Below are 27,457 nucleotides of genomic sequence, written 5' to 3' on the forward strand. Positions count from 1 at the left end.
CTAACATTGCATCATTCTATAATATCTGCAGATTACACAACACTCAGCATTCAAAATGATTCTTTCAGAGCAGTCTGTGAACTAATGACCTCTCCTCTAGCAGAGGAAAAGTAAATAGTTGAATAACACTTGAGATAATAAAAGTCAAAAAACAGCCCTCTCCACCACTTTGAAAGTCGGAGAGCTTAATGGCTTGTTTGTATAGAGAGAACAACTGGAGTTTCTTAACTCTTCCTGTACTGGAAACAATTAGACTGATGTATCTGATCTTAATGTTTTATTTCTTAGCTGTACTACACATACAAATCATAATATCATCATTTTTTTTTCGCTTCAGTGTCTCTTTAAAGCGATTTGAAAATGCAGCTGAATGGCTTCTTTTATCACTGTAATTCCTGCTACACTTTCCATGTGATTTTATAAGTACCATGCTAAACACAGAGGATGACAGTGATGCGATAAGACCATTATAACAGAGGATACTCCCTTGTCTCAGATAGCCGTACATCTAGCGATGATGTGCAGATTCCACCAAGAGACAAATCTCTCTCTGAAACTGATTAGAGAGAGATCTGTCAGCTGCCCATACACCGCAGGCCGATTCCCGATCAATTTCTGCATGGAATCTCTCTGGACAGACGCTGTTTAGGACAAGGTCCTTCCTCAAGCTGTATCAGGCTCTCTCTTGCGAGAGAGCCTGATACAGCTTGAGGAAGGACCTTGTCCGAAACAGCGTCTGTCGCTGCTATGGCTATCTCTTTGTCTTTCTTTTAAATAAAAGAGCTATACAATACTGACGTGGTGTTGTGGACTTTTCGTGTTGGACTTTGCTGACCCTCTGAGGGCTATTGGGTCTCTCCACTCTAGCACACGTCTGTCCCTATTTGGGTGCTGGTCTACCCAGTTTCTATGGAATCTCTCTGGAGTCGGCCGCGTCCGATGCTGCCTCCCCACTGTATAAATGCACCCCCCCCCCCCATGTGTGCATTAATACATTACCTGTTCTGTGTCCCTCACTGCGCAGTTCTCATCCGTCTTCCGGTTCTTCCTCTTGAGCCTTACGGGCCACCGGCGTTTAGCCTGTGGCACGTGTGACGTCACAAACGCACCACGCGTTATACGCCGGTGGCGTGTGAGGCGCAAATGGAAAAGGAAGAAGCGGAAGACAGAGGGGCACCATACAGTGGGCGACACAGGACAGGTGATGTATAAATGCACACATGGTGGACAGCGCCGGGGGTTGGCGGCCCAGCATGCAGCATGTCCGATTGATACATGTGACCAATTTCGGCCCACTCCTAGGTACCCCTAGGTATTGGAGAACACAGTGGTCTCCTGTCCCAGGGTTCCTGATAGTCAGCCAGGTATGGTGCCCAGGGCATGTGACATACCTGCCATACCATACATACACCTCTGGCCCCCACCTGTTCAGTCTATCATTTACAAACATGCAGCCTTTTTATGATCCACCCTGAAAACCCATTACTGAAACAACACATGCTTTGTATATTACAGGAGAACAGTGCTTTATAAATGTAGCTTTGTGAGATTCTCAGCAATAAATACACAAATAGCAACACATCACCGCACAATTATAGCACCACATGCAGTGAAAGGCAATCAGACATTTGCAGCGTAGTGGATAGCACTCTCGGCTTGCAGCACTGGGTCCCCATTTAAAATCCCAGCCAGGACACGATCTGCTGAGTTCGTATACCCCCCCCCCCCCCCCTCCTGTGTCTGTGTGGGTTTCCTCTGGGCACTCCGGTTCCCCCCACATGCCAAAAACAATGCTAATTGGATTCTCCCCAGGGGTTGGGCATATGACTATGATAAGGATTAGATTGTAAGCCTTTGTAAGGGACAGTCAGTGATAGGACTATATAATTTGTAAAGCGCTAAAGTTGTCAGTGCTATTTAAATAATAATTATAAAAAGAATCGGCTCTGTCTCTTTGCTTCACCTTCCTGCTCCCTTTATCATAAGAATCCAATCTCCAGATATTTGTCATGTCTTGGGCAGCGCAAAAGGCATGAACACACGCCATATTTCCGCAAACGTCGGGTCCGCCAGACCCTCCTGCTGGGGGGTCGTTCTGCCGACAGTAGCACGTGTGTACGCGCTGTCCTGATCAGGCTGTTTCTGAACGATCCGCTGTCGGCAGACTGATCAGGCTGTTTCTGAACGATCCGCTGTCGGCAGACTGATAAGGCTGTTTCTGAACGATCCGCTGTCGGCAGACTGATCAGGCTGTTTCTGAACGATCCGCTGTCGGCAGACTGATAAGGCTGTTTCTGAACGATCCGCTGTCGGCAGACTGATAAGGCGGTTTCTGAACGATCCGCTGTCGGCAGACTGATAAGGCGGTTTCTGAACGATCCGCTGTCGGCAGACTGATAAGGCGGTTTCTGAACGATCCGCTGTCGGCAGACTGATAAGGCTGTTTCTGAACGATCCGCTGTCGGCAGACTGATCAGGCTGTTTCTGAACGATCCGCTGTCGGCAGACTGATCAGGCTGTTTCTGAACGATCCGCTGTCGGCAGACTGATCAGGCTGTTTCTGAACGATCCGCTGTCGGCAGACTGATAAGGCTGTTTCTGAACGATCCGCTGTCGGCAGACTGATCAGGCTGTTTCTGAACGATCCGCTGTCGGCAGACTGATCAGGCTGTTTCTGAACGATCCGCTGTCGGCAGACTGATCAGGCGGTTTCTGAACGATCCGCTGTCGGCAGACTGATCAGGCTGTTTCTGAACGATCCGCTGTCGGCAGACTGATAAGGCTGTTTCTGAACGATCTGCTGTCGGCAGACTGATAAGGCTGTTTCTGAACAATCCGCTGTCGGCAGACTGATAAGGCTGTTTCTGAACGATCCGCTGTCGGCAGACTGATAAGGCGGTTTCTGAACGATCCGCTGTCGGCAGACTGATAAGGCTGTTTCAGAACGATCCGCTGTCGGCAGACTGATAAGGCGGTTTCTGAACGATCCGCTGTCTGCAGACTGATAAGGCTATTTCAGAACGATCCACTGTCGGCAGACTGATAAGGCTGTTTCTAAACGATCCGCTGTCGGCAGACTGATAAGGCTGCTTCTGAACGATCCGCTGTCGGCAGACTGATAAGGCTGTTTCTGAACGATCCGCTGTCGGCAGACTGATCAGGCTGTTTCTGAACGATCCGCTGTCGGCAGACTGATCAGGCTGTTTCTGAACGATCCGCTGTCGGCAGACTGATCAGGCTGTTTCTGAACGATCCGCTGTCGGCAGACTGATCAGGCTGTTTCTGAACGATCCGCTGTCGGCAGACTGATAAGGCTGTTTCTGAACGATCCGCTGTCGGCAGACTGATCAGGCTGTTTCTGAACGATCCGCTGTCGGCAGACTGATCAGGCTGTTTCTGAACGATCCGCTGTCGGCAGACTGATCAGGCTGTTTCTGAACGATCCGCTGTCGGCAGACTGATAAGGCTGTTTCTGAACGATCCGCTGTCGGCAGACTGATCAGGCTGTTTCTGAACGATCCGCTGTCGGCAGACTGATCAGGCTGTTTCTGAACGATCCGCTGTCGGCAGACTGATCAGGCTGTTTCTGAACGATCCGCTGTCGGCAGACTGATAAGGCTGTTTCTGAACGATCTGCTGTCGGCAGACTGATAAGGCTGTTTCTGAACAATCCGCTGTCGGCAGACTGATAAGGCTGTTTCTGAACGATCCGCTGTCGGCAGACTGATAAGGCGGTTTCTGAACGATCCGCTGTCGGCAGACTGATAAGGCTGTTTCTGAACGATCCGCTGTCTGCAGACTGATAAGGCTATTTCAGAACGATCCACTGTCGGCAGACTGATAAGGCTGTTTCTAAACGATCCGCTGTCGGCAGACTGATAAGGCTGCTTCTGAACGATCCGCTGTCGGCAGACTGATAAGGCTGTTTCTGAACGATCCGCTGTCGGCAGACTGATAAGGCTGTGCTACTGTCAGCAGAACGACCCCCCAGCAGGAGGGTCTGGCGGACCCGTCGTTTGCAGAAATATGGTGTGTGTACGTGCCTTTAGTGGCAGAATTTGTTTTACTCTGTGCAGGAGCAACTTGGTTAGCTAATTACACCAATCACTGTAACTAACCAAGAGCCCTTTACCAGCCCCTTTCTCCAGTATAGACTTCCAGAGCTGCAGGCTTCCGTCTGGAAAACCTCCATAATGTCAAGTTATGCATGAGCACCTATTAAAGTGACAGGTTTCAGGCACCCCCAATTAGCACTATTAAACCACATCAGTATGACTGAACTATCTGAAGCCACAGTTAAAGAGAAAATCTTAATAAAATCTCCATATCCATTCAAGATTCTTCTCACTTTACAAATATTATACAAATGTTATAAAATAAGGCACTCTACTAGCAGCAGAGCTGGTGCTATGAAACTCAACATTTCTTCTTTGCTCTAAAAGATTATTTACAACATAAAATCTACTACCACAGAAAAAATACAATGCTAGGTACGCACAATGCAATTTTCTGACAGATTTACTGTCAGACCGATTATTTCCAACATGTCCGATCTGATTTCTGATCGATTTTCCGTTCACGTCAATGGGAACTGGGAATCAGATCAGACATGTTGGAAATAATCGATCTGACAGAAAACCTGTCAGAAAAAATTGCATGGTGTGTACCTAGCATAACAGAACAGCTTCCAAACAGTTAAAGAGACACTCCGACCGATTATTGAACTTTATCCCAATCAGTAGCTGATACCCCCTTTTACGTGAGAAATCTATTGCTTTTCACAAACAGACCATCAGGGGGCACTGTATGACTGATATTGTGTTGAAGCCCCTCCCACAAGAAACTTTGAGGACCGTGGTACTCCTGGCAGTTTCCTGTCTGTGAACCTTGTTGCATTGTGGGAAATAGCTGTTTACAGATGTTTCCAACTGCCAAACAAACATGCAGCAGCTACATCACCTGCCAACAGTAAAAATGTCACCATGTAATAAATGTCAGAATGTAAATCAGGGATTTAAAAGATTTTACAATGGGCAAACACTGACTAAATCATTAATACATAATTATTGTAAAAATGAAGCACTTTTTTTAAAATTAAATTATTTTCACTGGAGTTCCTCTATAAATACAGCACTTTTCTCAGTGGAAATCTCCTTAAGCTTTTGGCCGCATCTGAAGAGGTGATAACATTATCTTTTGTTTACATTCAGCATACAACCAGCTGCTGCTGAAACTGAACTGCACTGAGCTGAGAAGCAGAGAGAGGCGAGAATTGATCGCTAGACAGATTTTAATATATAAATACAGCATCTATGGATTAAAATGCAATGGCAGCTTTCAGAGCAGATACACTGTATTTTGGGAACTTGTAATTTGTAAACAGACAATATTACCCACTTCAGTCTGTCTTGACGACTATATTCATCCAGCTAGATGCCTCTGAAGTCTAAATGGAAACGTAAACATGTCCAGTATTATAGCAGTGGGTGCGTGCACGTGTGTGCGACCCCCACTATAACCCCGGCGGCTTATCTGTGGCAGCAATTGGGGAAGAGAACCAAGAGTTCCCTGAAACAATCGCAGTGCCTGTAGTGAATGGACATGACCCAGATAAGGGGCCATGTACATTCATAAGAACGAAACAAAAGTAAAAAAAAAAGCTAAACACTTCCTGGTTAAACAGGGTAGTGTTTCTAACACCATCTAGTGGCGAAAAGTAAAATTACACACACTATACAGTTTTATTTAAAAAAAAAATAATACAATTAATACCTTCCAAAGCCCCCCACCCCAGTTACTAAACAATCACGAAAAGAAAACTGTTTAAAATAAATCCATTATTAGTTGCCTTAGGGAATCAACTTTTTTTTTTAATATGTATGTCATGAGGGTATATTACTGTTATTTCAGTCCATGAGGGCTTGCAATTGACCAGACACACAAAAAAAACCCCCAAAACAGAAAAATACATCTTTACTTCCAAATATTATATTGCCTCCATACATTGTACCAGGAACGCAATTTTTATGTTGTGATAGCCAGGACTAATGGGCAAATAAAATAGGTGGGGGTTTTCATAGTAGCATTGCTTATTTCAAAACTATAGAGGATGGAATTGGAAAAACACTGTATTTTTTCATGTTGTTTTTTTCCCTATAAAATGCACAGAACATAAAGTAATTACTGAAAACAAGTATCGTCCAAAGTATGGCCAAATGAATGGAAGGAGCACTGACAGGTAAAAATGGCTTTTGGTGTAGAAGTGAACCCGAGGTGAAAATAAACTAATGAGATAAACAGTTGTATTTATCCTCCTGCTCCTAAAAATGACTTTTTTGAATACCCCATGATTTTATTTTATATTTAAACATTCATAAATTAGATTGAATGTTTTGTTGTCTCTGCTCAGGGGCAGCCTATTAAGTGTCCCTAAATGAAAATACATGAACTATTGACCTTTTTTTTTTAATCTCCCCCTGCTCTCAGAAGTTGTCTTCTGCCAGGAAAACTTTTATGGCTGTAATTTCCTTATCAGTGATGTTTACTATATTCCCGACAAAGTACTGACAAGACAGAAGCTGTCACTTCCATGCCTAAAATGTAACTCTTTCAGTTAGCATAATAAAAATAGTAAAACAGCCCGGTTATCTATATGTTTTGTTCTGTACATACACGTTTATCTCATCATGTCACGTCGCCTCAGATACACTTTAAAGAGACTCTGTAACAACATTTTGAGCCTTATTTCTTCTATCCTATAAGTTCCTATTACTGTTCTAATGTGCTCTGTCTTACTGCAGCCTTTCCTAGTTGCACTGTCTCTGTAATAAATCTTATCTTTTTCCCTCTGTCGGCTCTGTCGGGCTCAGGCTGGAATGTGTGGAATGTGCAGCACTGCTTGTCATTGGCAGAAGCTTTACACACCCTCTCCAAGCTCTGCATGAGTCACACAGTAAGCTGTTCTCAGCCTATCATACTCTGGTTAGAAGCCATGTCATTTGTTTGTAAACACTGCCTAAAACTGTTAATTACAAGCCAGGATTGCAGCAGGGAGTGGCAGAAATAGCACAGAGGGGCCCAGGAGAACATCATGAAGAGAATGGTATGCTTTTTATTGTAAGAATTTTAGAGTACAGATTCTCTTTAAAGGGAACCAGAGACGCCGGCCACAAATAAAGAAAAAAGATTTCTTCCAGCCCCACAAGCCTGGATCGCTCCCACGCCGCCATGCTCCGCTTCCTGGATCGGCCGGTACCGGGTCCCGTCACTTCCGGCGGACGTGGCCAATTATCCGCATGATCAGGGGCTCCCTCCATATCCTTACGCGTGCGGCTGCGCAGTATGCAGCTGCACGCGTAAGGGTATGCCGGGAGCCCCTGTGATGCGGACAATTGGCCGCGTGCTGCCGCAGACTGGCCGAAACTACGGGACCCGGAACTGGCTGAAACAGGAAGCGGAGGACGGCGGCGTGGGAGCGATCCGTGCGTATGGGGCTGGAGGAAGCCCCAGGTATGTATAACTTCTTTTTGCTGGCGTCTCTGGTTCCCTTTAAGGCAAAATGGGCTGTAGGCTGAAGTGTTTTCTTGTGCACAAAAGCAAATATGGTAACTGAATGGGTAATTACAAGTAGAAAAAACACATTTTTATTGAATGTTATGTCAGAGTTTTATCCCACTTTAAGAGGGTTTGAAGCTGCCTTTTACAATAACTGCTTGTTAGCCACATGGGGACTACAGTTCCCATGATACCAATCTGCTTATGTCTAGGTGATCCTGATGCAAGGTGTCAGCTTGCAGCTGTGCTGGCCATCGGGTGACAATAGACAGGCAAAAATCACAGCAATTGAATCCTGTTATCTCAATACAGGAAGTGCAGCTTCTGCAGACAAATTCAAATCATAATTATTGTTAAACTTTATTTATAAAGCACCAACATATTATGTGGTGCTGTACAATAGATGGGGAGACATTACAATATTAAACAATGTTACACAAGGGCATTAAAAGCGTAAAACAACGGTACACAAAATAGTGATTTAACAATAAACAATGGTACGCAGACTGCAACATAGGGATAAATATAGCAGACGAGTCACTGAGTCCATGTGGGGGCAGAGAAGAGCACACTGGGAGAAGGGCCATGCCAGTCTAAGGAGTGGGGAAGAGGGACACATGTGGGGGGGGGGATGTCCTAAAAAGGGGGTTGGAGAGTGGAACGTGGCAGGTAAGCAGTGGTAAACAGATGGGTGTTTAAAACTTGCTTGAATGAGTTGAACATGGGGGTGAGTCTGATGGGGAGAGGGAGGGAGTTCCATAGAGCAGGGGCTGCTCTGGAGAAGTCCTGTAACCTTGAGTGTGAGCAAGTGATGCGAGTGGTGGACATATGTAGACTGTTGGTGCAGCAGAGAGAGCAAGTTGAGAGTTATCTCTGAACAAGATCCGAGAAGGGGAGGTAAGGTGGATTGATTTGTACGCAAGGCAGAGTGGTTTAAATTAAATTCTGAGGGCACAGGGAGCCAGTGATGGGATTTTCCAACAGGGGCAGCTGAAGAGGAGCAAAGAGAGGAGTGAATGAGCCTGGCAGTTGCATTAATAATGGATTGCAGGGGTCAAAGTCCAGAAAGGAGGGCATGATAAACAAGAAGCAATGTCAAAATAGTATTATCCGTTAGCAGTATAGTTATGCGGGCTCAGCATGTCCTCTTGACATTGTGAACAGATTTCCTATGTAACCACTACTGTTTGTTCTGCCTGCAGCCTATCAGGATGTGAGACACTCACATGACTCCCGCCCCTCTTTAGCTTTATCGCCACAAGCAGGAAATTGGGAACATAATTTTGAATTCAGACCAGAAGTAGCGGACGTCTCTGCTGCACATAATCATGTGATCGGGTAACAGCGACTTCTTTTGATTCTTCATGAAAAGTCCCCTTTAGTGAGGATCAGCCACATCTGTATATGCGTAAGTGGGGATGTCAGCATGGGAACAGCTAGAACAGCCAACAGAGAGGTGGAGAAGACAGGTTAAAGTGCTGAGTGGCAGTGTAACATCTGTATACACGCCATTCGGGGAAATGATGTGGATTTTGTGGTTATCGAGACAAGATTCCTGGAGGATTTTCTGCCAGTCCTGCTATCCCACTGTTGGAGGTATTTGAATAGGTGCTGCCAGGGAGACAGAAGTGATGACGGTGAGTGGAGAGCAAGCAGGCCAGAGCGGACATCTGCACATACTTATATTCGGGAGGAATGTGTGCTCACACAAGGCGCTACACCTGGCTCTGCCATACACAACATGTGTCCCTGCTTACCGCCTCATCTGGCTCCAATCACAGCCGGGAACACAGTGTGCACAAGAGACAGGAAGTCAGAGGAAAGGGGGGGGGGCACACAAGATGGCCGCCACCGCAGAGCACTTGACAGATCGCTGTGCTCATCACACAAACATTCGCAGAAAGTTTTATGAATAGAAAATGGTGACGTCGTGCGGGGCGCTCAGCTGGGGAAGATTACCGCCAACATATGGGGGGATTCTATACACGCCACACATATGTGAGAATGCAGCACTAAATCACCAAATAACACAAATCAGACCCAAATGATGACAGGTGCCATGTCTCATGACATGTCCTGATGTGTTATGTCTTCTGATGCGACGAGTGACTGACGTCTTCTAACATCGTGACAGGTAACACGTTCTACCAATTAGAGTTGCTTGTCGTGTGTAACAAAACTCTCAAAGAAGCATGGGGTCAGTCTGAGCAGGTGATAGATATGTAAGCCTGGGAATTGGCTGTGATCTTTTCCTGCTCTGGCCTATGCAAGAAACAACAATGACACATGATATTAGAAGCTCACTGCCTTCTCCACCAACCCGTGTCTACCTTCTTTAATGTCTACAACCCACAACTCTCTACACCAGGGGTCCCCAACCTGGGGGCCGCGGCCCCCTTGGTGGTCCCTGGGCAGTTTTTCTGAGGGGCCGAGTGTATATACTACACTCACAATCGGGGGAAAAAAGGCAGGAGGGGGACTGCCGCCGCCACTAACCACGACCCCCAAATCCCCGCCCCCCTCCCCCGGGCCCCAGAGAAAAGTTTGGTCGGTATAGGGGGCCCCGGGCTCAAAAAGGTTGGGGACCCCTGCTCTACACCATACATGCCAACCCCGGCTCACTATAGTCCAGGGGAGCTATATTGGAGGTGAAGCTCTAGAGCTCCAGGGAAGCAATATGGGGGAAAACACTAGACAACTGGTAACTTTATGAGGGAAGGAGGGGGCCACTAGACACCAGGAAACTGTAGTGGGAAGGTAGGGGGCCACTAGACACCAGAGAACTGCATAGGGGAGGGAGGACCACTAGACACCAGGAAACTGTATGGGGAGGAAGGGAAGGAGGACTACTAGGGAACTATGAAGGGGAGGGAGGGGGCATTAGACACCAGGGAACTGTATAGGGGAGGGAAGGAAACACTAGACACCAGGGAACTGTATAGGGGAGGGAGGGCGACACTAGACACCAAATAACTGCATAGGGGAGGGAGGACCACTAAATACCAGGAAACAGTATCAGGGAGGAGTTACTACTAGACACTAGGAAACTATGCAGGGGAGGGAGGAGGCATTAGACACCAGGGAACTGTATATACTGTATAGGGGAGGGAAGGAAACACTAGACACCAGGGAGCTGTATAGGGGAGGAAAGGGGACACTAGACACCAGGGAACTGTATAGGGGAGGGAGGGCGACACTAGACACCAAATAACTGCATAGGGGAGGGAGGACCACTAAATACCAGGAAACAGTATCAGGGAGGAGGGACTACTAGACACTAGGAAACTATGCAGGGGAGGGAGGAGGCATTAGACACCAGGGAACTGTATATACTGTATAGGGGAGGGAAGGAAACACTAGACACCAGGGAGCTGTATAGGGGAGGAAAGGGGACACTAGACACCAGGGAACTGTATAGGGGAGGGAGGGCGACACTAGACACCAAATAACTGCATAGTGGAGGGAGGACCACTAAATACCAGGAAACAGTATCAAGGAGGAGGGACTACTAGACACTAGGAAACTATGCAGGGGAGGGAGGAGGCATTAGACACCAGGGAACTGTATATACTATATAGGGGAGGGAAGGAAACACTAGACACCAGGGAGCTGTAAAGGGGAGGGAAGGGGACACTAGACACCAGGGAACTGTATAGGGGAGGGAGGGCGACACTAGACACCAAATAACTGCATAGGGGAGGGAGGACCACTAAATACCAGGAAACAGTATCAAGGAGGAGGGACTACTAGACACTAGGAAACTATGCAGGGGAGGGGGGAGGCATTAGATACTAGGGAACTGTATTAGGGAGGGAGCCACTAGACACCAGGGAACTGTAATGGGGAGGGAGGAGGGCTATTTGCTACCAGGGAACTATATAAGGGAGGGAGGTAGCCAGTATTCAATGAACACTAGGGTCAAGTTGTGGGCCTACCTCAATTTCAGCCCACTTTGCATTTGAATTTTACACCCCTGCTGTAGACTGTAAGCTTGCAAGGGCAGGGACCTCCCTCTAGGGTTTCTTATTCTGCTGCAATTGATCGTATGAGCATGTACCAGTATTGGTGATGTCTCACACCAACTGTGCATGTATTTGAACGTGTATTGCTGAGTGTCCCGATTGTATCTAATTTTGAACTTCTCATGTATCTATGCTCCCCACTATTTGTTTGTACTATGTACAGCACTACAGAAAATGTTAGCATTATATAAATGCAAATAATGATAATAGTGGACACCATATATCAGAGCCTTACATATCTATCATGTGATCAAAAATGGATCCATAACTTTTGCCACACATAAGCAACATAATCACGTTATACAATCGTGCCGTCAAACATGACAAGTGACATCTTCGAACGTCAAGACAAGTGACACAAAGCGACATGTGTCATGATGAGATAAACGTGTATGTATTCACTTTAAAAAAAAAAACAAAAAAAAGTGTAAGTACAGTGCGAAACATTAATAACCAGGTTATTTTCGTTTTTTTTTTAATTTTGCTGACTGAAAGAGTTACATTTCAGGCATGCAAGCGACAGCTTCTTTCTAGTCTAAACCTCACTGAAAAACTAATTACAGCTATAAAAGTTTTCCTGGCAGAACACAACTTCTGAGAGAACGTTCTGATGAGTTGTAACACCCTGACAGGTAATGTGATATATATACTTAACCAAATATGATATCTTGCTTCGCAGCCCTGGGTCCCCGGTTTGAATACCAGCCAGGACACCATCTGCACGGAGTTTATATTTTCTCCCCATGTCGGTGTGGGTTTCCTCCAGGCTTTCTGGCTTCCTCCCACATCCCAAAAGCATACAGATAAGTTATTAGGCTTCTATCTAAAATTGGCCCTAGACTATGATACATACACTACACGATACATACATAGACAGATGACTACGGTAGGGATTAGATTGTGAGCCCATGTGAGGAACAGCTAAGTGACAAGACAATATACTCTGTACAGGGCTGCAGAAGATGTCAGCGCTATATCAATACTAACTAATAATAATAGGGTGATTTGTGACATGTTCTTACATCATGACAAGAGACGAGGTCTAACATCATGTTCTACCTCAATAACCTTATAAAGTATGATACAGGGACACACTGTCTCAGGGCTCGGTCACTCCTAGGGCCTTTTCGCCTATTTTTTAGCGCGGGCAATTTTTAAAATCGTCCTAAAAACGCTTGTGCAATGAATCCTTATGGGATAGTTCATATCAGTGCGTTTCGTCTGCTTTCTGCTGCCTGTACCATTTTTAGGGCGATTTTGCTACAATGGAAGGTATAGGAAAAGCGCAAAACGCTCACAAAATCGCTTTGTGCAGCGATTGCGTTCACACTTTCCTGAATAAATACATTGTATTCATTCATTTCCGGGTGAAAGAGTTCACTCAGGGCCGGCACTACCATAGAGGCTAAGGGGGCAACTGCCCCTGGGCCCCGATCTCTGCTGAGGTCCCCGCAGCGCCGACCCTGCTACATTCTGCCTGCTCCCCCCGCTCGCACTTCTCCCCAGGGCCCCGCAAGTATAATAGCAGCCATAATTGCCTATTAGTCCCGGCGGGTGAGCGGACGGGCAGCGGCTGCACTCAGAGAGACGCCGCCTCCCTCCCACTCTATGACCCGGCGCGTCATGTGTAAACAGCCGCTGCCCGTCCGCTCACCTGCCGGGACCAATAGGTAATTATGGCAGCTAATTTACTTGCAGGGCCCCGGGGAGCAGAGGGGTAATGGCGGGGGAGTGGGCCCCCCCAACAGTACAGTTTTCCCCAACAGTACAGTTTGCCACAGGGCCCCTTAAACCGGCCCTGAGTTCACTTCCTGAACTCAGGAAGTGAACTCAGGAAGTGGAAAAACAGAACTGTCAGGAAGTGGAAAAACAGAATCGCTCTGCAAAAGCTCTGAGAAAAGCGATTTACAAAAAATCGTAGCGCACAGGTAAGCACCAGGAGGGGAGAAAAAAATCGCTCACAAAATAGCAAAACTCTGGCCTCAGCGATTTTAGATGTGAATAAAGTGATGGCAACTAAGATCACAAGGATATGCAGTGACATAAACACAGGTGGATTGTTCTAAACAAATGACAAGTGATTGAACTCGATGGACGTATGTCTTTTTTCAACCCAAATAACTATGTAACATTTTCACAAGGCAAGCAATCAGAAAATGCCGTTGATTGCCGACCTGAAAGGTGTCCTGTGATTGGTTGCTGTCACTGCTTCATCTTGCGGATCCTGACACAGCCCTGTATGTGGATGGAACACTGGAGATGTTATGAACAGCTCTGTCGCAGCAGCGCCACCTCCCTCCATAACAGGCTGCTGCTGGAGCCACCGTCGCGCTGAGGTTAATAGGACAATGTCTGGCTGCCGGCTGATAAGAGCGGCCAACAACACACTTTATGCCCCTTTTATGTGCTAATCGGATGTGTGACAGCAAAATACTGGGGGGGCGGCGACGACGCAGGCTGAAGCAACTGACAGATTATGTTATAAACTGAACTAATATCACTGACTAATACGGGGGAGGGGAGCCAGCTGCACAGAGGAAAACGCTGTATTTATATTCCAATGGAATGACAGCAACGCTCGCATCACGATGATACGAGACATAAAACCCATAACTTCCTCTGACAGTGGGATCCCAACCAACACACACATTACTATAGACTGTATGATGTCATAGCCCCATTATTATGTGTCCTGTGTGAGCTTATAGAGTCCATCTACCAGCGTGATCCCACCATTGTACACCAATAACATTACTATAGACTGTATGATGTCATAGCCCCATTATTATGTGTCCTGTACGAGCTTATAGAGTCTCCATCTACCAGCGTGATCCCAACATTGTACACCAATAACATTACTATAGACTGTATGATGTCATAGCCCCATTATTATGTGTCCTGTACGAGCTTATAGAGTCCATCTACCAGCGTGATCCCACCATTGTACACCAATAACATTACTATAGACTGTATGATGTCATAGCCCCATTATTATGTGTCCTGTACGAGCTTATAGAGTCTCCACCTACCAGCGTGATCCCAACATTGTACACCAATAACATTACTATAGACTGTATGATGTCATAGCCCCATTATTATGTGTCCTGTATGAGCTTATAGAGTCTCCATCTACCAGCGTGATCTCACTATTGTACACCAATAACATTACTATAGACTGTATGATGTCATAGCCCCATTATTATGTGTCCTGTACGAGCTTATAGAGTCTCCATCTACCAGCGTGATCCCACCATTGTACACCAATAACATTACTATAGACTGTATGATGTCATAGCCCCATTATTATGTGTCCTGTACGAGCTTATAGAGTCTCCATCTACCAGCGTGATCTCACTATTGTACACCAATAACATTACTATAGACTGTATGATGTCATAGCCCCATTATTATGTGTCCTGTACGAGCTTATAGAGTCTCCATCTACCAGCGTGATCCCACCATTGTACACCAATAACATTACTATAGACTGTATGATGTCATAGCCCCATTATTATGTGTCCTGTACGAGCTTATAGAGTCTCCATCTACCAGCGTGATCCCACCATTGTACACCAATAACATTACTATAGACTGTATGATGTCATAGCCCCATTATTATGTGTCCTGTACGAGCTTATAGAGTCCATCTACCAGCGTGATCCCACCATTGTACACCAATAACATTACTATAGACTGTATGATGTCATAGCCCCATTATTATGTGTCCTGTACGAGCTTATAGAGTCCATCTACCAGCGTGATCCCACCATTGTACACCAACATTACTATAGACTGTATGATGTCATAGCCCCATTATTATGTGTCCTGTACGAGCTTATAGAGTCCATCTACCAGCGTGATCCCACCATTGTACACCAATAACATTACTATAGACTGTATGATGTCATAGCCCCATTATTATGTGTCCTGTACGAGCTTATAGAGTCTCCATCTACCAGCGTGATCCCACCATTGTACACCAATAACATTACTATAGACTGTATGATGTCATAGCCCCATTATTATGTGTCCTGTACGAGCTTATAGAGTCTCCATCTACCAGCGTGATCCCACCATTGTACACCAATAACATTACTATAGACTGTATGATGTCATAGCCCCATTATTATGTGTCCTGTACGAGCTTATAGAGTCTCCATCTACCAGCGTGATCCCACCATTGTACACCAATAACATTACTATAGACTGTATGATGTCACAGCCCCATTATTATGTGTCCTGTGTGAGCTTATAGAGTCTCCATCTACCAGCGTGATCTCACTATTGTACACCAATAACATTACTATAGACTGTATGATGTCACAGCCCCATTATTATGTGTCCTGTACGAGCTTATAGAGTCTCCATCTACCAGCGTGATCCCACCATTGTACACCAATAACATTACTATAGACTGTATGATGTCACAGCCCCATTATTATGTGTCCTGTATGAGCTTATAGAGTCCATCTACCAGCGTGATCCCACCATTGTACACCAATAACATTACTATAGACTGTATGATGTCACAGCCCCATTATTATGTGTCCTGTACGAGCTTATAGAGTCTCCATCTACCAGCGTGATCCCACCATTGTACACCAATAACATTACTATAGACTGTATGATGTCACAGCCCCATTATTATGTGTCCTGTATGAGCTTATAGAGTCTCCATCTACCAGCGTGATCCCACCATTGTACACCAATAACATTACTATAGACTGTATGATGTCATGCCAGCGCTGTGGAGGCGGAGCTATTTTGGATACCTGGAGTCGGAGGTTTCATAAACTGAGGAGTCGGAGTTGGATGATTTTTGTACCAACTCCACAGCCCTGGTACCAGCCTATACTAAGTCCTCTCCGGGTTGGTTGCCACCACTGTACATCGATAATGTTCCTGTGCATGATATGATAGCGCCATTATAGTGTGCCTCTATCAGGCTATATGTATGTATATGGAGTCCATCTGTCGGAAATATTTGTTAGTTTTCCCATATAAGTTTGGAAAATCAAGCTACTGTTACAAAGTAAACATCCAATATCACTATACAGAACTTATCACTACAACTGACTTCTGTTAGCAACAAGAGCAAAGCAATGTGTAGAGCCATCGCCAATGTCTTCATGCCAGCCCTCAGTATACAGTATAGCTAATATCAGGGCGAACCACACATGGCATTATGGGATATGAGAGGCAGATGCACTCATTGTACACATCACATCTGTATTATATTCTGAGCACAAGTAGATGGGGCAGAGACCTCTGTACTATAAACAATGAACAAGGAACTCTGGGCAGGGGAAAAGGATTCACGCTATAATGATGCAATGTAGAAAAATAACTGATTACCATCATCCCTCCTTTCCCCGTGGGTAATGGTATGGAAACTCCATGTATGGTATTATATGGCAGTGATTCCCCTCACTGAGAGTATTCACTTTATATTAAGGCGTAACACAAGCCAGTCCCTAAAATGATCTCACCCACTGGACACAGTTGGGTGGAGGAATGATAGAAAAGGTCTTGTGTCTAACAGAGCATGTCACAAATCCCCTCCTACCAGCTGGCGTGGAATGAAAAGGAATTCATAGACAACCACTTCTGGAAAGTCAGGAAATTTTAGTTTCTCCTCCATGCATTTCTAGGACATCACTGCATTGAAAGATGACATGGGATGGAATGATGTACTTACTAGTTTGAGCCGTAAGCTGAGCCTTGAGTGGTACTCAAATGCTACACTAGTTACATCCCTCTCCACCTTCCATCCACAGACTGATCCCAACTCCAGGAATCGGAGGCAGATAAGTATGAAAAGAAGAGTACTCCGTATGATAAAGTCTCACCTTCTCCATAGCCTCCTGCGTCTGAATTTTATGTTTCTTCTGAAGTTCTAGTCTAGTGGACTCCATCTCTGCTCGCAACTTGCTAAGTGCCATCTGGTGTTCCTGAGCGTTCTTCTGCCTTTCCTCCTCCCGCAAGTGACCCAATTCCAGTAGCTGCTGCTTGCGCTGAGCATTCACCTGGATCAACTCTTCTTTCAGCCGATAGATCTGGGCCTCCAACTCCGAGATGGTCTGCAGAAAAAAAAAATCAACATTAGCACATATAACCTTACAGAGAGGAGCACTTTTTTAGTGTTCCATTTTCAAAACTAAAACTACATCACCTGGCACACCGCTTTCCCTTGTTGTAATTATAGACCACAAATACTACTTTTACAAAATGTTCTCCTAATTCACTAGTGTTTGTATCGAACCTACAATGAGCACATAAAACACAATTTTCTAGGAAGAAGGATCAAGGAAAGTAAAGAAGGAAGGGGAGTGAAAGAAGAGACAGGGAGCTGGAGCAGAGAAAAAAATAAGAAGGGGCGAAGGAAGAAGGAGAGATGACAATGAGCAGGAATTTTATAACAAAGTGGGTACCAAAATGTTTGACCAGTGATCAGAAGAAGAACCAAGATAAAGCATCAAAAGCCATTTTTGGCCCATTTTGAAGCTGTATGGTACTTTTTGGCTAAGTTACTGACTGAGGATCTAACCTCGCTAGACGTTTATGATCCTGAAACCAAGGAACAGTCAAAGGAATGGGTCCACAGTGGGTCCCCGTGGGTGAAGAAGTTCTACACCTCAAAAAACAGCTAAAAAAGTAATGGCGCCCATTTTCTGAGACAAAGATTGTATTCTGTTGGTGGACTACTTACCTCAGGACCCTAACATCACTGAATATTATTATGATAACCTCCTGGATCAGCTGAAGGAGGCCATTAAGATGAAACGCAGTGGAAAGTTGACTAAAGGTCTCCTTTTTATGCAGGACAATGCACCTGTGCACACTTCCGAAGTTGTGGCTGCCAAATTGGGTTTCCAGTTGGTCCACCATCCCCCTTACTCACCTGACCTGGCCCCTTTGGACAATTCTCTGTTCCCGAACTTGAAGAAACACCTGAAGATGCAGCATTTTGATGGCATTTCTGACGTCAAACATGCTGCTGAGAACTGGTTTGAGGCCCAACCAAAGGACTTTTCTTTGAAAGGTCTACAAAAGCTGCAACTAGGCTGTACAAATACATCAGTGTTGGGGGGGGGGGGGGGGGATATGTTGAATAAATGTGTTATTTCATAACTGTGGCTTCTTTATGGGCAAAACCAGGAACTTATCAGCACTCCCCGCTTAAGGACGCCTTTTAGTAGATCCAGCACTTAGGACACAGTGACTGATCCGGTAGCCATATTTCTAGCGAACGAACGCAATGCATTCTGTAAAATTCAGTCTGCATCTCCAGTGCTCATTTACATTCATAACGAGAGAAGAATCAATAGACTGACACAAACAGCCTGAGGGTGATCTATGCACAACACTTGTATATTCTGTACAAGTCCAGATCACTCCATCATGCCGACATCTACAGCCGCTGCACAGTGCAGCACCAGTAAAGACTACTTCCTACCAGTATTCTAATAGGATTGATCAGTGTTTCTCAAACCTGTCTTCGTGACACCCCCCCCCCCCCCCCCCCCAACAGTGCTTGTTTTGCAGGCAACCTTACCTATGCACAGGTGGGGTAATCAGTGTCTCAGTTACATGGAATCCACCTGGCTAAGGCACTAATTACCCCACCTGTGCATAGGTGAGGTTGCCTGCAAAACAGGCACCGTTGGGGAGTCACGAGGACAGGTTTGAGGATCACTGGGTTAGATGGCTAAAAAACATGATGGTAGCCCAAAGTTACCAATAGAAGGTAGAGAAATGTCCATCATTACAATAATATCTTGAGCTTTCACTTGCATAGCAGACATCATATTGCCCCATGCTAACATAATTAGAGAAAAAAAAAAAGCTTTTATAAATAACTCACAATGATAGCCAGAAGTGGACAAGTTATTGATTCTTATTGACTGTTAAAAGTAATAAAAAGCAAAATGAACATTTCCTTCATAATAGCATCACGCACATTGTTCCAAAGGACATTACATGTTCTCTTTGGACAAACCAGTGCAGAATCGATGGAACACCTCTCTGTCAAATGAAAAGGTGTGACACCTCCACACAATTGTGCAGCTTAGAAGCTCTGGGCACCAAAGCGAGTTTTAAATTGGACCTCCTCAAGTAATCTATACAGAACAATTGATATGAGCACCAAACCCTACCAAGGACAGCTGCAGTGTCAGAGAGGTGCATACAGGGGAGGGGACAGCCGCAGTGTCAGAGAGGTGCATACAGGGGAGGGGACAGCTGCAGTGTCAGAGAGGTGCATACAGGGGAGGGGACAGCTGCAGTGTCAGAGAGGTGTAAGCAGGGGGAGGGGACAGCCGCAGTGTCAGAGAGGTGCACACAGGGGAGGGGACAGCTGCAGTGTCAGAGAGGTGCATACAGGGGAGGGGACAGCCGCAGTGTCAGAGAGGTGCATACAGGGGAGGGGACAGCTGCAGTGTCAGAGAGGTGCACACAGGGGAGGGGACAGCCGCAGTGTCAGAGAGGTGCATACAGGGGAGGGGACAGCTGCAGTGTCAGAGAGGTGCACACAGGGGAGGGGACAGCCGCAGTGTCAGAGAGGTGCATACAGGGGAGGGGACAGCCGCAGTGTCAGAAAGGTGTAAGCAGGGGAGGGGACAGCTGCAGTGTCAGAGAGGTGTAAGCAGGGGAGGGGAACGCCGCAGTGTCAGAGAGGTGCATACAGGGGAGGGGACAGCCGCAGTGTCAGAGAGGTGTAAGCAGGGGAGGGGACAGCTGCAGTGTCAGAGAGGTGCATACAGGGGAGGGGACAGCAGCAGTGTCAGAGAGGTGTAAGCAGGGGAGGGGAGAGCTGCAGTGTCAGAGAGGTGCATACAGGGGACAGCCGCAGTGTCAGAGAGGTGTAAGCAGGGGGAGGGGACAGCTGCAGTGTCAGAGAGGTGCATACAGGGGAGGGGACAGCTGCAGTGTCAGAGAGGTGTAAGCAGGGGAGGGGACAGCTGCAGTGTCAGAGAGGTGTAAGCAGGGGAGGGTAACGCCGCAGTGTCAGAGAGGTGCATACAGGGGAGGGGACAGCCGCAGTGTCAGAGAGGTGTAAGCAGGGGAGGGGACAGCTGCAGTGTCAGAGAGGTGCATACAGGGGAGGGGAAAGCCGCAGTGTCAGAGAGGTGTAAGCAGGGGAGGGGACAGCTGCAGTGTCAGAGAGGTGCATACAGGGGATGGGAAAGCCGCAGTGTCAGAGAGGTGCATACAGGGGAGGGAGCAGCTGCAGTGTCAGAGAGCTGCATACAGGGAAGGGGACGGCCGCAGTGTCAGAGAGGTGCATACAGGGAAGGGGACGGCCGCAGTGTCAGAGAGGTGCATAAAGGGGAGGGGGCAGCTGCAGTGTCAGAGAGATGCATACAGGGGAGGGGGCAGCTGCAGTGTCAGAGAGATGTATACAGGTGAGGGGGCAGCTGCAGTGTCAGAGAGGTCCATACAGGGGAGGGAGCAGCTGCAGTGTCAGAGAAGTGCATACAGGGAAGTGGACAGCCGCAGTGTCAGAGAGGTGTAAGCAGGGGAGGGGACAGTTGCAGTGTCAGAGAGGTGCATACAGGGGAGGTGGAAGCTGCAGTGTCAGAGAAATGCAGACAGGGGAGGGGACAGCTGCAGGGTCAGAGAGGTGTAAGCAAGGGAGGGGACAGTGTCAGTGTCAGAGAGGTGCATACAGGGAAGGGGACAGCCGCAGTGTCAGAGAGGTGCATACAGGGGAGGGGACAGTTGCAGCGTCAGAGAGGTGCATACAGGGGAGGGAACCGCTGCAGCGTCAGAGAGGTGCATACAGGGGAGGGGAACGCTGCAGTGTCAGAGAGATGCATACAGGGCAGGGGACAGCTGCAGTGTCAGAGAGGTGCATACAGGGGAGGGGACAGCTGCAGTGTCAGAGAGGTGCATAGAGGAGAGGGGACAGCCGCAGTGTCAGAGAGTTGCATTCAGGGGAGGGGACAGCTGCAGTGTCAAAGAGGTGCATACAGGGGAGGAGACAGCTGCAGTGTCAGAGAGGAGTAAGCAGGGGAGGGGATAGCTGCAGTGTCAGAGAGGTGTAGACAGGGGAGGGGACAGCCGCAGTGTCAGAGAGGTGCATACAGGGGAGGGAGCAGCTGCAGTGTCAGAGAGCTGCATACAGGGAAGGGGACGGCCGCAGTGTCAGAGAGGTGCATACAGGGGAGGGGGAGCTGCAGTGTCAGAGAGGTGCATACAGGGGAGGGGGGAGCCGCAGTGTCAGAGAGGTGCATACAGGGGAGGGGATAGCTGCAGTGTCAGAGAGGTGCATATAGGATAGGGGACAGCCGCAGTGTCAGAGAGGTGCATACAGGTGAGGGGACAGCTGCAGTATCAGAGAGCTGCATACAGGGAAGGGGACGGCCGCAGTGTCAGAGAGGCGCATACAGGGAGGGGGCAGCTGCAGTGTCAGAGAGATGCATACAGGGGAGGAGGCAGCTGCAGTGTCAGAGAGATGCATACAGGGGAGGGGGCAGCTGCAGTGTCAGAGAGATGCATACAGGGGAGGGGGCAGCTGCAGTGTCAGAGAGGTGCATACAGGGGAGGGAGCAGCTGCAGTATCAGAGAGCTGCATACAGGGAAGGGGACGGCCGCAGTGTCAGAGAGGCGCATACAGGGAGGGGGCAGCTGGAGTGTCAGAGAGGTGCATACAGGGCAGGGGACAGCTGCAGTGTCAGAGAGATGCATACAGGGGAGGGGACAGCTGCAGTGTCAGAGAAGTGCATACAGGGAAGTGGACATCCGCAGTGTCAGAGAGGTGTAAGCTGGGGAGGGGACAGCTGCAGTGTCAGAGAGATGTATACAGGGGAGGGAGCAGCTGCAGTGTCAGAGAGGTGCATACAGGGGAGGGGACAGCCGCAGTGTCAGAGAGATGCAGACAGGGAAGGGGACAGCCGCAGTGTCAGAGAGGTGTAAGCAAGGGAGGGGACAGTTGCAGTGTCAGAGAGGTGCATAAAAGGGAGGGGACAGCCGCAGTGTCAGAGAGGTGCATACAGGGAAGGGGACAGCCGCAGTGTCAGAGAGATGCATACAGGGGAGGGGACAGCTGCAGTGTCAGAGAGGTGCATACAGGGGAGGGGACAGCCGCAGTGTCAGAAAGATGCAGACAGGGGAGGGGACAGCCGGAGTGTCAGAGAGGTGCATACAGGGGAGAGAGCAGCTGCAGTGTCAGAGAGCTGCATACAGGGAAGGGGACGGCCGCAGTGTCAGAGAGGTGCATACAGGGGAGGGGGCAGCTGCAGTGTCAGAGAGGTGCATACAGGGGAGGGGACAGCTGCAGTGTCAGAGAGGTGCATATAGGGGAGGGGACAGCTGCAGTGTCAGAGAGATACATACAGGGGAGGGGACAGCTGCAGTGTTAGAGAGATGCATACAGGGGAGGAGGCAGCTGCAGTGTCAGAGAGATGCATACAGGGGAGGGGGCAGCTGCAGTGTCAGAGAGGTGCATACAGGGGAGGGAGCAGCTGCAGTGTCAGAGAGCTGCATACAGGAAAGGGGACGGCCGCAGTGTCAGAGAGGAGCATACAGGGGAGGGGACAGCCGCAGTGTCAGAGAGATGCAGACAGGGGACAGCCGCAGTGTGAGAGAGATGTAGACAGGGGAGGGGACAGACGCAGTGTCAGAGAGGTGCATACAGGGGAGGGGACAGCCGCAGTGTCAGAGAGGTGCATACAGGGGAGGGGACAGCCGCAGTGTCAGAGAGATGCATACAGGGGAGGGGGCAGCTGCAGTGTCAGAGAGCTGCATACAGGGAAGGAGATGGCCACAGTGTCAGAGAGGCGCATACAGGGGAGGGGACAGCCGCAGTGTCAGAGAGGTGAATACAGGGAAGGGGACAGCCGCAGTGTCAGAGAGGTGCATACAGGGCAGGGGACAGCCGCAGTGTCAGACAGATGCATAAAGGGGAGGGAGCAGCTGCAGTGTCAGAGAGGTGCATACAGGGGAGGGGACAGCCGCAGTGTCAGAGAGATGCAGACAGGGGAGGGGACAGTTGCAGTGTCAGAGAGGTGCATACAGGGGGGGGGGGGCAGGTTCAGTGTCAGAGAGGTGTAAGCTGGGGAGGGGACAGCTGCAGTGTCAGAGAGGTGTAAGCTGGGGAGGGGACAGCTGCAGTGTCAGAGAGGTGTAAGCAGGGGAGGGGATAGCTGCAGTGTCAGATAGGTTCATACAGGGGAGGGGACAGCTGCAGTGTCAGAGAGGTGCATACAGGGGAGGGGGCAGCTGCAGTGTCAGAGAGGTGTAAGCTGGGGAGGGGACAGTTGCAGTGTCAGAGAGGTGCATACAAGGGAGGGGACAGCCGCAGTGTCAGAGAGGTGAATACAGGGAAGGGGACAGCCGCAGTGTCAGAGAGGTGCATACAGATGAGGGGACAGCTGCAGTGTCAGAGAGGTGCATACAGGGGAGGGGAAAGCCGCAGTGTCAGAGAGATGCAGACAGGTGAGGGGACAGCCGCAGTGTAAGAGAGGTGTAAGCAGGGGAGGGGACAGCCGCAGTGTCAGAGAGGTGTAAGCTGGGAAGGGGACAGTTGCAGTGTCAGAGAGGTGTAAGCTGGGAAGGGGACAGCTGCAGTGTCAGAGAGGTGTAAGCTGGGAAGGGGACAGCTGCAGTGTCAGAGAGGTGTAAGCTGGGAAGGGGACAGCTGCAGTGTCAGAGTGGTGTAAGCTGGGGAGGGGACAGCTGCAGTGTCAGAGAGGTGCATACAGGGGAGGGGACAGCTGCAGTGTCAGAGTGGTGTAAGCTGGGGAGGGGACAGCTGCAGTGTCAGAGAAATGCATACAGGGGAGGGAGCAGCTGTAGTGTCAGAGAGGTGCATACAGGGGAGGAGACAGCTGCAGTGTCAGAGAGGTGCATACAGGGGAGGGGACAGCTGCAGTATCAGAGAGATGCATACAGGGGAGGGAGCAGCTGCAGTGTCAGAGAGGTGCATACAGGGGAGGGGACAGCTGCAGTGTCAGAGAGGTGCATACAGGGGAGGGGAAAGCTGCAGTGTCAGAGTGGTGTAAGCTGGGGAGGGGACAGCTGCAGTGTCAGAGAGGTGCATACAGGGGAGGAGACAGCTGCAGTGTCAGAGAGGTGCATACAGGGGAGGGGACAGCTGCAGTGTCAAAGAAATGCATACAGGGGAGGGAGCAGCTGCAGTGTCAGAGACATGCATACAGGGGAGGGAGCAGCTGCAGTGTCAGAGAGGTGCATACAGGGGAGGGGGTAGCTGCAGTGTCAGAGAGGTGCATACAGGGGAGGGGACAGCTGCAGTGTCAGAGTGGTGTAAGCTGGGGAAGGGACAGCTGCAGTGTCAGAGAGGTGCATACAGGGGAGGAGACAGCTGCAGTGTTAGAGAGGTGCATACAGGGGAGGGGACAGCTGCAGTGTCAAAGAAATGCATACAGGGGAGGGAGCAGCTGCAGTGTCAGAGACATGCATACAGGGGAGGGAGCAGCTGCAGTGTCAGAGAGGTGCATACAGGGGAGGGGGCAGCTGCAGTGTCAGAGAGGTGCATACAGGGGAGGGGACAGCTGCAGTGTCAGAGAGGTGTAAGCTGGGGAGGGGACAGTTGCAGTGTCAGAGAGGTGTAAGCTGGGAAGGGGACAGCTGCAGTGTCAGAGAGGTGCATACAGGGGAGGGGACAGCTGCAGTGTCAGAGAGGTGCATACAGGGGAGGGGACAGCTGCAGTGTCAGAGAGGTGCATACAGGGGAGGGGACAGCTGCAGTGTCAGAGAGGTGCATACAGGGGAGGGGACAGCCGCAGTGTCAGAGAGGTGTAAGCTGGGGAGGGGACAGCTGCAGTGTCAGAGAGGTGCATACAGGGGAGGGGACAGCTGCAGTGTCAGAGAGGTGCATACAGGGGAGGGGGTAGCTGCAGTGTCAGAGAGGTGTAAGCTGGGAAGGGGACAGCTGTAGTGTCAGAGAGATGCATACTGGGGAGGGGACAGCCGCAGTGTCAGAGAGGTGTAAGCTGGGGAAGGGACAGCTGCAGTGTCAGAGAGGTGCATGCAGGGAAGGGGACAGCTGCAGTGTCAGAGAAGTGTAAGAAGGGGAGGGGGCAGCTGCAGTGTCAGAGAGGTGTAAGCTGGGGAGGGGACAGCTGCAGTGTCAGAGAGGTGCATACAGGGGAGGGGACAGCCGCAGTGTCCGAGAGGTGTAAGCAAGAGAGGGGACAGTTGCAGTGTTAGAGAGGTGCATACAAGGGAGGGGACAGCCGCAGTGTCAGAGAGATGCAGACAGGGGAGGGGACAGCCGCAGTGTCAGAGAGGTGTAAGCAGGGGAGGGGACAGCCGCAGTGTCAGAGAGGTGTAAGCTGGGAAGGGGACAGTTTCAGTGTCAGAGAGGTGTAAGCTGGGAAGGGGACACCTGCAGTGTCAGAGAGGTGTAAGCTGGGAAGGGGACAGCTGCAGTGTCAGAGAGGTGTAAGCTGGGAAGGGGACAGCTGCAGTGTCAGAGTAGTGTAAGCTGGGGAGGGGACAGCTGCAGTGTCAGAGAGGTGCATACAGGGGAGGGGACAGCTGCAGTGTCAGAGTGGTGTAAGCTGGGGAGGGGACAGCTGCAGTGTCAGAGAGGTGAATACAGGGAAGGGGACAGCCGCAGTGTCAGAGAGGTGCATACAGATGAGGGGACAGCTGCAGTGTCAGAGAGGTGCATACAGGGGAGGGGACAGCCGCAGTGTCAGAGAGATGCAGACAGGGGAGGGGACAGCCGCAGTGTCAGAGAGGTGTAAGCAGGGGAGGGGACAGCCGCAGTGTCAGAGAGGTGTAAGCTGGGAAGGGGACAGTTTCAGTGTCAGAGAGGTGTAAGCTGGGAAGGGGACACCTGCAGTGTCAGAGAGGTGTAAGCTGGGAAGGGGACAGCTGCAGTGTCAGAGAGGTGTAAGCTGGGAAGGGGACAGCTGCAGTGTCAGAGTAGTGTAAGCTGGGGAGGGGACAGCTGCAGTGTCAGAGAGGTGCATACAGGGGAGGGGACAGCTGCAGTGTCAGAGTGGTGTAAGCTGGGGAGGGGACAGCTGCAGTGTCAGAGAGATGCATACAGGGGAGGGAGCAGCTGCAGTGTCAGAGAGGTGCATACTGGGGAGGGGACAGCTGCAGTGTCAGAGAGGTGCATACAGGGGAGGGGACAGCTGCAGTGTCAAAGAAATGCATACAGGGGAGGGGACAGCCGCAGTGTCAGAGAGGTGCATACTGGGGAGGGGACAGCTGCAGTGTCAGAGAGGTGCATACAGGGGAGGAGACAGCTGCAGTGTCAGAGAGGTGCATACAGGGGAGGGGACAGCTGCAGTGTCAAAGAAATGCATACAGGGGAGGGGACACCTGCAGTGTCAGAGAGGTGTAAGCTGGGGAGGGGACAGCTGCAGTGTCAGAGAGGTGCATACAGGGGAGGGGACAGCTGCAGTGTCAGAGAGGTGCATACAGGGGAGGGGGCAGTTGCAGTGGCAGAGAGGTGTAAGCTGGGAAGGGGACAGCTGTAGTGTCAGAGAGATGCATACTGGGGAGGGGACAGCCGCAGTGGCAGAGAGGTGTAAGCTGGGGAAGGGACAGCTGCAGTGTCAGAGAGGTGTAAGAAGGGGAGGGGACAGCTGCAATGTCAGAGAGGTGTAAGCTGGGGAGGGGACAGTTGCAGTGTCAGAGAGGTGTAAGCTAGGAAGGGGACAGCTGCAGTGGCAGAGAGGTGTAAGCTGGGAAGGGGACAGCTGCAGTGTCAGAGAGGTGCATACAGGGGAGGGGACAGCTGCAGTGTCAGAGTGGTGTAAGCTGGGGAGGGGACAGCTGCAGTGTCAGAGAGATGCATACAGGGGAGGGACCAGCTGCAGTGTCAGAGAGGTGCATACTGGGGAGGGGACAGCTGCAGTGTCAGAGAGATGCATACAGGGGAGGGAGCAGCTGCAGTGTCA

At 49.4% G+C, this 27,457-nt stretch overlaps 1 protein-coding gene across 7 annotated transcripts in view; it reads right to left on the reverse strand.

The window, feature by feature from the left end:
* CEP112 (centrosomal protein 112) overlaps positions 1-27,457 on the reverse strand; it is a 447,202-nt gene that overhangs the window by 78,195 nt on the left and 341,550 nt on the right. For all 7 annotated transcript variants that reach the window (XM_068264055.1, XM_068264054.1, XM_068264058.1 and 4 more), the window contains one exon: positions 17,426-17,656. In XM_068264055.1, coding sequence (XP_068120156.1) covers positions 17,426-17,656 — 231 coding nt within the window. The remainder of the gene's footprint in view (positions 1-17,425; positions 17,657-27,457) is intronic.

Source organism: Hyperolius riggenbachi, chromosome 12 (assembly GCF_040937935.1).
Source record: "Hyperolius riggenbachi isolate aHypRig1 chromosome 12, aHypRig1.pri, whole genome shotgun sequence".
NCBI classification, from domain to species: Eukaryota; Metazoa; Chordata; class Amphibia; order Anura; family Hyperoliidae; genus Hyperolius; species Hyperolius riggenbachi.